Here is a 13,001-nt window from a genome sequence, read left to right as displayed (position 1 = left end):
ATAATTAAAATTTTATGTTTCTTTGTTAACTTCGGTTATTTTATTCTGCTTCCATCACATGACTATGTTTGATAAAAAAAATCTTTGAGATGAAACCTTTTAAAAGAATACTTTAGTATTTTTTATTTATTTTATTCTAGTAGAAAATATTTTTTATTTACTTTTTTTTTAAGCTTTTATAATGTAAGTAGAAAATATATATCCACGAAAAAAATTTTAACTTTCAAAAACACCAAAATATTCTACTATTTTTTTCCAAACAAAATTTCCAAATATGAAGTTATATAAAACTTGGCTTTATAGCTCGAACCGTTTCTAATAAAAGATTCATTTTTTTAAAGTATGAATTTTCTTTTTTCCACAGATTGCTCTATTTAAGAAAGAAGTCTCTGGAGGAAATTTGGAATACTTCGGTGGTGGAGCACTAATTCATGAGAGTTTAGTTTTAACCACAGCCCATTCCGTCTTCAGGTAGGTTATTTAATTTTTTTAAGCTTGGCATTAAATTAAACTGTAACATTCATTGTTGAAAGAGTTAAAATTAATCCTTTCAACGAACAATTAATATTTAACCCTAGAAATGAATTCTGGGGTCCATGAAGACACCACAGTTTGCGTTTGGTCACATATTTTTTGGGGTATTCATGATCTTTAGTCTTATATGCTAAAGCGTGTTAAATGGAAAAACTTATGTTAAATGGAGTAATATTTCCTTCTTTTACCATGTTAAAAAGATATAATAGGGGTATTCATGATGTTTTGTTAAATGTAAAATGTTTTAACTTGCTATATGTTATAAATATAGGATTATGATAGCTGCCCTATTTAAAGTCATGTTAAATGTTAAGTGCATAAGAAATTCTAGCGGATTTTCTGAGCAACTTGCTTTACAATCTTCCCTTCCAAAACTTCATCTTATTGTTTACTTATAAGTTTCGATTAAATTAATTTATTACAAAATGCCTAAACTGAGTAAAAAGTGGAAGTTGTGTGAAAGTATGGCCCCTCAGTGCCTCGTTGATCTTCTAAATTGTGAGGAAGAGAATTAAGATGAGCTAATTGGCAACTGTCACTACACTATTATTATTTTCATCCATTGCTTTATTAGTTATAAAAACATTTAAAACAATTTAACGCAAACTACGAGCAAATAATATGTATCATACTAAATTGCTTGTTACTACGATAACAAACAAACTGATGAGCTGGAGTAATTCTCCATTTAACAGACCTATTAACAGAATCTCAACCATGTTACATGTTATATCGTTTTGACATGCTAAAAGAAGGAAATATTCCTCCATATAACACGCTTAACTAAAGATCATGAATACCCCTAGTATGTAACATGGGTGAGAGTCTGTAACTAAGTCTGTTAAATGGAGAATGACGTCACGAAACAGCCAGCTGAACTGGTCACCGTTTTATTAGTTGTCGTGTAGGTTACTTACTCGTAGTTTGTTTTTTTCTCTTTTGTCTTGTGTTTTGGACTTTTTAAACAGACAATCAGTAGCCAAACCTTTACACTTCTACTTTTCAATTATTTTAGGTATGTTGTAATAAATTACTGTAATCAAAACTTAGAAGTAAACACTATCATAAAGTTTTGGAAGGCAAGGTTACTAAACAAGTTGCTCAGAAAATCCGCTAGGAGCTCTTATGCATTTACTATTTAACATGACTTTAAATAGGGCCGCTCACAATCCTATACTTATAACATTTAACATGGTAAAACATTAATTATATTATTTCAATTTCTTGAGACAAGGTAATTATTTATTAGATAAATTAAAACTTGTATCCTTTTTGTCTCAACACTTTTTATTTTTCACCAGTCCAACGTTTCGGCCATTTTAGCCATCCTCAAGGACATCTTCAATTATAATTTCTTCCTCACATTAATTTAGAGTTACTTTTGCAGGCTATTCTGCCCAGGTCATTCATTTATTATAAATTAAAAGCCTATTTTTTAAATTTAAAATCATAAATATTTAATTCTTCTTATATAAGATTATCCACATAAATTCACTACCATATACCAAACCATTTATGGTAGCCATATTGTTATATGGTAGTGAATTTATGTGGATAATCTTATATAAGAAGAATTAAATATTTATGATTTTAAATTTAAAAAATATGCTTTTAATTTATAATAAATGAATGACCTGGGCAGAATAGCCTGCAAAAGTAACTCTAAATTAATGTGAGGAAGAAATTATAATTGAAGATGTCCTTGAGGATGGCTAGAATGGCCGAAACGTTGGACTGGTGAAAAATAAAAAGTGTTGAGACAAAAAAGGATACAAGTTTTAATTTATTTAATAAATGGTAAAACATTTTACATTGAACATAATATCATGAATACCCCTTTCGAAAAAAAAATTGTGTGGCAATATCAGCACTTCGTCAAGCAAGTAGCCCTGCTGAGCCTTTCAACTCTTCAGCTGTCATCCAGGGCTCATCGAGGAGTGTTAATAAACTTGTCTGAGACACCTCTGTGTGCACTCGCGTAATTGTTTTTATCTTTGGTGGGGTACGGCTTGATTTCAGTGTGCCTTTTGGCCTTACGTTAGAGTAAGTCTTTTTACTAATATTTTTTTCTTTCAAAGTATGGTCTAAAGATATGTCACGTTTTCTTATTCTCATGGCTGTTTTTTTTTTTTTTTTTACTGCGATTGTTATAGATATCTTTTTTTTATTTTTATTTTCAAAACCTCTTTTATTGATAAATATGTATATACAATACGGATTATAAATTATTACAATAGAAATAATGTACAATACAATATACAGTTTTTCTTGATTTGCCTTACGGCATTATAAGATGAGCAAAACATGGTCCGCTGAAGGTGGTTTATACATTTTGTGGCTCTATAGCCGGGGGCTTACAAAGAATGTGAGGGACATTCCGGCTGGTGGTGATGGTGTGATGACTTCAAGCTGCAGAGCCCGAAGTCCTTCCCTCGGCGAGGACGTCGACCAAGGGGACTGTGCTTTGCCACCTCCCAGGTCTTGGGGGAGGGGCGATTTCGCGGAATAGGGGATTGGCACAGGCTTTCAGCCCATCAAAGAACTTGATGTGCCTACGGCCTATGAATTCCGGCACAGAAGGGAGTTTGAGCTCCTCTCTGATAGCACTATTCTTGGCCCTTTGGAGTGAGGTTCCTCTGACTATTCGCCGAAGGAGGGAGTTCTGGAATCTCTGCAGTTGTTGTAACGTGGTCCGGAAGAGGTGCCGCATGAGTGGTGCGCCATGGAGAAGAGTCGGACGAATGATGGCCTTATAGATCTTCAGCTTGAGGCGGAGCGAGATCTGCTGTGAGGTGAGCAGGTGGTAGAGTCTATACGACTTCTGTCGGGCCAGCTTAATTCTCTCCCTGGCGTGACTGGAGAAGGTGAGATGCCTGTCGAGTGTCACGCCGAGGTAGAGGATGCTGTTGGAGAGTTTCCGACCCTCACCATCCACAACGAACTGCTGGGGTAGCTTGCCCCTCTTCCCCTTCTGGAAGGACATGACGATGGCATCCGTCTTTGACGGGTTGACTTTGATGCCGTCCTTCTTCAGAGCAGCTACTATGGTGGCAGAGGCAGTCTGTGCATGACGTAGGGCCAGTTCAGCTCTCATGCTGGAAGCATAAACACCGATGTCGTCGGCATAGGCTGCTACCACTGCATTCCGATGCTTGATGGCTACTACTGGTGCCGTGAAAACGACGAACAGTAGAGGTCGAAGCACCGAGCCTTGAGGTACTCCGCAGGTGGTGGGGACTGGAGGCGAAAGGTCTTCACCAACTCTTACGACGAATGATCTTCCATTCTATAGATATCTTACCTCAAAATGTCATGGTAAAATTTCATAGCTTCAATAAGTGACTTTTTTTTTGTCATATTTTCAATTAAAACTTTGAACTATATATCTTAGTTAAACTGCTCTATTTGTTCCGATATGTTTTCGATAATTAACCACAAAAACTTGAAAATCCATCACTAATATGAACAGGGGATAATAGAGCTAAAAACAAAACCATCAATACCCCGAGAGTAAGAAATTACGAAAAATTACTCTAAGAAGATAAAAAAGTTCTTATATTTAAGCTAGCCAACTGCTTGGAATAGCTTGAAAGGTTTTTTTTTTCTCATTACTTATATAATCAAAGTTAATTATTGATAGTTGTGTAACTATTACCATGTTAAAATTAATTAAATTTGAAATATTTTCAATTTTTACAACTTTTTGTTTTTCAGAAATCCAAGGAAAATCTAAATTAGTTCCACAGCCATCTATTGGCATTGTTTGAATCAATAATTGAGTTATTGGTGGAGTTTTTAGAAATTTAAATTATATTTTAAAGGTATTTTGGGATATTAAAGCTTTAGGGTCACTTTGGACCCCATTATGCACTACGCATAACCAAAAATTATGTAAGCACTCTTCTTGGTTAACAAACAGAAACTAATTGATAGCACTGAAACTTAACTAGATGGTAGATGATCTTAATATGTTCAATAATATATTTTAATAACTACCTTTAAACATGATTCCTGAGGTTAAAATTAAAATCACACTTCTACTAATCAAATTAAAATTTTTGTGTCATTTTCAGCCTTCTCGCCGTGCACTCTCCCCTTCCCAGACCTTCGCATTCCTATATATTGCATAACGTTGTGTTCCTTGCAACTAATAAACAAAAAAAGTTTTCCTATAAAAAAAAAAAGTCCATCCGAAAGCTGAGAATTCAAGTTTAGTAATAATTAAACGGCAACATTATCGAAAAATTCTTCGAATAAAATATATAGTTACTTTAAAAAGCACCTGTAGCTTTTTTAAGTACTTAAAGTGGTTCTTTATTTAATCGGAATGCAGGCCCCCCTGAAAGTTAGCGTTTAATATTAACGCTAGGTACTGCTGTAATACTATTCAACTTTAGTCCACTAAAGTTCTTCAGCTACTAATGCATGCAATACAGTCTTCAGAAAACTTTGAATCAGGAAATTGAAAAAAATCCTCTAACTCGTATTAGAATTCGGTTCGTTAACATAAACAGAGGTCGATATTTAAAAATTTTTCAAATTTAAATTTAATTTTTTTAAAAAGTTTTATTCGAATTTATACTTTAATTGTACCCTTCATTAAGTTTTTATTTAACTTGATCTTTTTCATCAAGTTTATTTATTAATATTTTCTACTAGAATAAAATAAATAAAAAATACTAAAGAGATGTAGATAGTTGACCGAGATTAATGATTGGAGAAGTTTGTCGGGGAGTGCGGTCAGCAAAGAACAACATAAATAAACAAAACCATATTTATTTATTTTATTCCGACGTTTCGACCTGAATTTCAGGTCTTCATCAGGGGTTATGGCGTAGAAGATAGGCCTGTAACTCAATCATCTCCAATCATTAATCTACGGTCAATTATCTACACCTCAAGTTTATTTATAGTTTTTATTCAACGGACTTTTACTATAAATGTTGATTACAAACGTTAATTATTGTTTGTTTGTTTATTCAGAAATTAAGGTGTAAAACCTAACGTTAATTATTAAAATTGAACCTAAGACGTTGTGGGCAAAGAAAATGTACAAAAATTAATTATTATATTCTGTGCCCAATATAAAACGGGAAAGCAATTCTAGTGGCCGAAGGAATGCTTTAATAAAAAAATACTACAGGACAAAGTTGTAGGGTCATATTTATATTTTCATAAATTATTATTTGTAACTTTGACGCTCGGGGAAAACTTGGGGCTTCCTTGTAACGTCTACTTCCTTATACTTTCTTATAAAGTCGTAAAGAAATTTATCAAACGTCCATCAAAACGATTTTCGAAATCTCCAAAATTGAAAGATTTATGCCAACTTAAAATTGAACTCTCAATTATTATTTTCAGCTACTATTCACCTTCTTACCTGTCATGGTACTTATCAAAGATTCCAGTTTGTAAAGTGCCTGAAAATTATAATTGACAGTAATGTTCTAAATTGGCGTAAATCCTCCAATTTTGAAGATTTTTTTATTAAACCATCCCTTTGGCCGCGAAAAATGCTTTGCCGGTTTTATGTTGAGCACCATTTCATTCATTTTCTTTTCTTACAACGTCTTAGGTACAATTTTTAGAATTAACGTTAGTAATCAACTTTAAAGATAATGTTTGTGAATAAAAAATTTAAATCAACTTATTGAAAAAGTTCAAGTTAAATAAAAACATATTGAAGGGTATAATTAAAGTATAAGTTCGAATAAAGTTTATTGACAAAAACTGAATTCTAATATGATTTTGATTTTTTTTTTTCATTTTTCTGGTTTAAAATTTTTTTTTAATTAAAGTATTTCTGCACATCAAATGGGGTGTTTGTCGTTTGGAGTTAAAGTTGAACAACTCGTAACACAATAGGTAACAGTTAAAATTAATTGTACACTTTTAAAATCACATCATACATTTAATATAACGCATATCTTGTTGCCTAGTTTCAATCTCAGTCAAACCACGGAAGGAATTCTAATCATGGAGAAGATATTTAAATAACACTAATTTCATATTGTACCTTTCGGGTTTCTTCACAAATTTGCACATATACTCTTTTTTGGCTAAATTTTGATTTTTATTGCATAAAATTTAATGCTTGACCAAAAATTTTCATATTATACACTCATGGGTTATGTATGCAAATATTTATTCATTTTATTATTTAATTTATAGTTTGAAATTGATATTGCATTGAAAAAATCCATTAATTATCACATGAAGAGTTGAATTCAACCTTAAAAAAAAATTAGTTAACACAAGTGATGAATATTCTTGGAATACATCAGTTGGAATCATTTGTCTGAGATAACTATGGAACAATCTCTCTAGAGTAAGCTTGTTGTAGAAAATATTTAGTGTCATTGTTTTTTACATGGATTCCTAATCCCCATCTGCCCTACATTCTTCCATCTGACTTAATGACATAAGGGCATTTTATTTATTTTTCAATATTGCTACATTATATTACTTATGTTTATTATTTTAAATACAAATTAAACAAAAATCAATTGGTCCGATCAATATTTATACAGTTTATCTATACATTTCTAGTCAAACTTTTTAAGTCTTTTTACATTGACTTATTACTCATTATTATTTTATTTTTTTAATAGTATATCTTATGTCAATAAACAATTAAAAAGTTTTCATTACAGAAATATAAAATCATTTAATACAACTGGTCTCCTCATAGCTCTTCAATTATGGACAAAATGTTAGGTTTTTATATTATAGTAGTTTAGTTTTTTATGCATGTTTACATAAATGTAGAGAGTATTTAGCGGGTTTAATTTAATTTAAACAAGGTTAGGTAAGCATTCCATGTATTAATATTGTAATGAGGTGTAAATAGTTGACAGTAGATTAATATGAGATGGTCGTGGGTACGGTAAGCAAAAATGCACAAATAAATGAAACATATTTATTTGTGCCGAAGTTTTGACCTGAATTTGAGGACTTCTGGTGCTGGTTGTATGTAGGTAGTTTTTATCACGTTGTGGGCCGGGATTCATAATGAGGTGTAAATTTATATTGATTATACACATTTCAGGTTTAAGCACATGTTGGGTTTTTTTACTACACAAATATCCAGTCTATATTTATTACTTTAATTATTTGTCTGGAAATAGATTTAAAACTATTAAAAATAGAAGAAATAAATAAGTTAAAATCACTAAAATATAAGACAAACAAATATCATTGAGGGTCTTCATACCCACCTGTCACATTGTGAGTTAAATATGGCACATAATTCTAAAATTGAAAAACCAATAATTAATGATGGAAATGAAACTATATCAATAATTAAGGTGGTTTGATCCACTTCCTGAAATTTTACAAGAGGTTTTCACAACTAAAGACTCTTATTGAAATTTGTCAGAAATTAGAGTACCTCTTGGTTCACTTGTGCTCTGAAAATATACACTATGTATTAATCTGCAAAAGAACTTTTATGTATAAGAGAGGGTTTTATAACAAAGAGTACATGTTGCACTAATGGATGCTACCAGGGAACAGACCCAAAACAAAAGCACAGCTAGCTATCCAATGGTCTGAAGCAGCATTGCCACCAACAGTGTTGTTTTATTCATAATTATTGCAAAGTATTTAGGTTACTAAACATTGTAATTACAAATCAAATAATAAAACCAATTTTCTTCAACAAAATCAAGTTTTGTTTTTTAAGAGAATGCTTCCTTACTTGTACTGAAAGATGTAAAAAGAATTACTTGATTTATTTAATTACTTTTTTACAATTTTTAAATAAATTAACTTTTTATATTAATTTCATAGTTGAAAAACCTCTGTAATATAAAATCTCTCAATTATTACATCAAATATGCAAAAACACCATTATATACTTTTTATTATTTTGTTGTTATGTTAATATCACTTAATAAAGTTGTTGTGGAAACAGTGCTACCAGTTATGATTGGTGAACAAGAATGAATTTAAATAATAAACATGAATGAACGCCAAGCTTATATTGAACAACTGAAGCGTACTTCACATTAAAAGTGTTCAAACATCAATAGAGAATATTCTTATTTAAAAAAAAAAATATGTGATAATTATTCAGAGTTATTAGTCACACTTTTTTTTTGTAGTATTAAAAAAAATAACATTTATATAATGGTAACCTTTTTTTATATTGCAGTTTAAAACAGAATCCCTCAATTAGACTAATAGCTAGAGCAGGAGAATGGGACATCCAGAACGACAATGAAGGGGAGAAACATCAAGATCAAGGAGTAGCTGAAATCATACTCCATCCCAAATTCAACTCCCGTAATTTATGGAATGACTTTGCCATACTTAAGCTTGAAAAACCATTTACATTAGGATATAGCATTAATACTATATGCCTTGCACTTACTGAACAAAATACTGGGTACCGTAACTGCACAGTAAGTGGTTGGGGGAAAGAAAATTACAGTAAGTAAAGAACATTAACTTTTCTTTTCCTAATTTCTCTTTCACAAAGACCTTATGATAGGGTCGTGCATTTATAAGTTTTAGTAGCAATTAATTTTACTAAAAATACATTCATTTAGTGACTATGCATATTCAATTGTATGTGCAAACATTCAATAAAATGTGAACTTAATGTTTATACTTATCTTTTTCAATCTGTAAGTGGAGTAAAAAAAAAGTGTAATTACCTGTCACTGCAGCCTCAGAGTGCTTTTAGCAAAATTATAATAACAAGTATGATTTTGGCAACAAACTAATCATTATTTTTATTATTTACCACATTTCTACAACAGTTAGGTTCAACTTATATAATATAAATATTTACTGATTTTAGCTTTTTGATTTGATAAATATGTGGAAGGCTCAGGAAAATAGAAAGTAGAGTAAGGGTCGGAAGGAAGTTTAATTCCTTTCTATGCAAAAAAATAGGTAATCTACGTGGTTTGCTTATATTTAAATTTTTTCTTTTTAATTTGACAAAATATTTGGACACAAGGAACTACATAGATCTATGATATTTGAAGAAAAAAAATGTTGTTATACAAGATAATTTATACAAATGTTTAATTAGTATTTAAATAATAATACAAGTAAAATAGTTTATATTTTTTTACATTGTTTTAAAATTTGTAGAGAACCCTGAAGATGGAGGGGTACTGTGAAATGTTATTTTAGTTTATATATTTTTTAAAAAATGAGAGAGAAAAATAAAGAAAATATGCAGTGTAAGTTAATATTAAAAAAAAGAATACATAAAGAACAAATCGTAGAAAATAAAAATCACTAAATATTTATATTATACAATTCTTATTTATTTTATGATGAAACAATAGTTCACAGTAGCAGTTCTCAAACTTTTTCAAATTTCCCGTGTGGGAGTCCGTTCAAAAATTGTTAAATAAAAAAATCAAAATGTATTAAATAAAACATTTTTTTCATGAACAATTATGTATTCAGAAAATATTACATGTAGTGTAATCGTTAAATGAAAATTACAATTTTAATGGGATCATCGTTCTCCTGAGATATAACGACGAAGGTCAGTCAGTTATATATAATTAAATAAACATGTATTTGTCTTTCACAGTCCTACCAAATCCGTTTCACTGTCCCTTAGGGGACTGTAGACCCCACTTTGACCAGTGGTTTAAAGGAACCTGTAGGTACACAGAAGTTGCTAAAGATATCCACTTATTTTATATACACTCTCAAAGTTGAGTCACTGTAGGTCGCAATAAGCGCTGGAGGGATAGTAGAAGTTTAACACACTTTCTACCAATCAGTCAAAGAGGCTGTTTTTATACTTTTCTAATTAAATATGAATGATTCAGATGCTCTGTTGTAATTGATGTTATAATCAACTTCTTAATCCAACAAACATTAAATTTTTAAAATTTTTCATTATATTCATCAACAATATAATTCCACAGTCAATATTCCAGTAATGAAATAAAACTTTTTGTTGAGAGTTCTACTCTGGCCATATTATTCGAACTAGCACTTATCATGCAGCTTCATCAATTTACCATTTTGTGCAATTTATTTCTTGTTTCAAGTATCAAACTTATATAATTCATCAGGTTCTTTCTGCCTCTAAGTGAAGATGGTACAAAAGGTTTCATAGAAGTTAAAAATAACCATATATAGAAATATATAAATAGGTTTTCTTTCCAGTTAATAAAAGGAATGTTCAATGAATTCTAATGACTCTTAAGTAATAACACCCTAGAGAGGAGAAGGTAGTGATAGCTTTATGGCCCTCACCTACTATAATCCATAGAACTGACCAAATTCTTCTTAAGCTCAAAGGTGTTAAAATAAAAGACCCAGGAGAGGCCAAATTGATAAGAAAACAAGCTTAACAGCAAACTATGGTTTTAACAATTTGCCTAAAACCTTTAGTAGACTTCATTCAGAACAACTTCTCAAAATTAATGCTTAGCTCAGTGTTTGTCACAGCTCAATTCAATAAAGATTGCAACAAAAACTAGTTTTCTCCTTCCTTAATAACTTAGTCTAGTCCAAGTACTTTGGATTGTAAAGTTCAGTTCATTGTAGTATGATCACTCTTAATAATAATACTATATAAATAATATTAATATTCATAATAAATATTTATAATAAATTATTATATGATTTATTATTATAATATTTTTAATAAATAAATAATATTCATTAAAATAATGTTTTACATATGTTTTAATTTGTATTAAACTTAGAACTATTTTGTGCCTATATTTGATGAGACTGGTTTAAACAGATGCTGGTAACCACAAGCCATCAGTTCTCAAGAAAATCGATCTTGACCTAGTAGATAGCACCAAGTGTACTTCATTATTCCGTAAAACCAGAGCCGGTGTAGACTTCATCCTTCATGAAAGTTTTATCTGTGCTGGTGGAAAAAAAGGAGTTGACACATGTTCGGTGCGTTAATCTGTAAATTTAATTGTAAGATTTATTGTGGAAAAAATCTCACCTACAACTTACCTGCTATATATACAGAGTTCCTTTATCGATGTTTCAGGGCTCTTCCCCCTTATTTAGGACAATCCATCTTTCTAGTAGCTACATAGTCCTTTATATCCTTATTGTACTATACATATTGAATATAGTTTCAGTAAAGACATTTCATTTTCACTATATAGGTATTGAATATAGTTTCAGTAAAAACATCTCATTTTCAATATATAGATATTGAATACAGTTTCAGTAAAAACATTTCATTTTCACTATATAGACAGTGAAAATAAAATATAAAAGCAGTATATATTAAAATACAACTAATTTATGACAAAGTATTTAATAGAGGTACATAGGACTGTGTAACTACTAGAAAGATGGATCATCCTTAAGATGGGGAAGAGCTCCAATTAATAAAAGAAGATTATGTGTTTGGAGGTAAATTGTAGGAAAGATTTTTTAACGATAAAAAGATAAACATTTCAATAAAAAGACAATTACAAGTATACAATTAAAAGTATAATTTAACTTTAATTTTCTTCTTACATTCTTTTCTATTAAATGATAAAAATTAGACAAAGATCAAAACAATTTTAGCCATATTTTAAGGTACACTAGTTTAATTTTATTTTAACAATGGGTTTAAATACATATATTCTTTTTCACAGGGAGACGGCGGGAGTCCATTAGTTTGCCCAATCAATCCAAGTGAGAACGTTTATTATTTAAAAGGTTTGGTATCATGGGGTCTTGACTGCGGTCTTGAGATTCCAGGAGTATATGCTGATGTTGCCTATGCTAGTCAATGGATTGAAGATACTAAGCGAAATTTGAGTTATACCTAATAAAAAAAAGTTATAACAAAGTAATTCTGTTAAATTGTTAATTTGAATAATCAATAGCTGTTAACAAAGATTAAATTATTTATATATTTCAAAGATACCTGTTACAGGGACTTTAATAGTTATTTAGTTTTAAAAAAAATTCTTCACAACTTTTTTTTTAATGTTATGTATTAAAAAAGTTTCAAGAATAAAAATTTGCTATTCTCTCCATGACTTATATGGCATTGTATATAAATAAATAACTAACTTAGATTGAGGAAAATTCAAAGCTTGTTTCGTTGGAGTTATTCATTCATGTTATTAACAAATATTCAATAGCTCAAGATAGTGTAATTAAGTCCTAAGTCTGATGATAGACAATCAATGTTTATATTAAATATAATATATTTACTTCAGATCCTTATACAATTCAGTTTTGATTCTTCCTTCTCACACCATGGTTCAGAGGAAAGAACTGTATTCCATGCTCCTAAAAGTGAATGTAAAGAAACAAAACGGAATATTGAGAAGAAAGAAAATGGACATCCTTCTTTGCACTCTAGGATTTATTATTCCTCAATGCCCGACAACTAAAGTACTACATTAAGTTGAAATATATTTTTAAGACTTGTTAAAAGAGCACTTACAGCTCTAAAATAGGTTTTTTAATATTTATTTTTTCTCTTTAATCAATTTAAACTAAAAGCGATA

At 30.3% G+C, this 13,001-nt stretch overlaps 1 protein-coding gene across 1 annotated transcript in view; it reads left to right on the top strand.

The window, feature by feature from the left end:
• LOC106689256 (transmembrane protease serine 9) overlaps window positions 1-12,708 on the top strand; it is a 37,937-nt gene extending 25,229 nt beyond the window's left edge. The window contains exons 11-14 of the mRNA XM_067047213.1: window positions 365-471; window positions 8,690-8,967; window positions 11,267-11,430; window positions 12,135-12,708. Coding sequence (XP_066903314.1) covers window positions 365-471; window positions 8,690-8,967; window positions 11,267-11,430; window positions 12,135-12,311 — 726 coding nt within the window. The 3' untranslated portion in view covers window positions 12,312-12,708. The remainder of the gene's footprint in view (window positions 1-364; window positions 472-8,689; window positions 8,968-11,266; window positions 11,431-12,134) is intronic.
• Window positions 12,709-13,001: the final 293 nt, after the last annotated feature.

This window comes from Halyomorpha halys, unplaced genomic scaffold (assembly GCF_000696795.3).
Source record: "Halyomorpha halys isolate HHAL.00 unplaced genomic scaffold, Hhal_1.1 Scaffold1313.1, whole genome shotgun sequence".
NCBI classification, from domain to species: domain Eukaryota; kingdom Metazoa; phylum Arthropoda; class Insecta; order Hemiptera; family Pentatomidae; genus Halyomorpha; species Halyomorpha halys.
The sequence above is the reverse complement of the archived record's forward strand: the minus strand, read 5'-3'. Positions and strand labels throughout refer to the sequence as shown.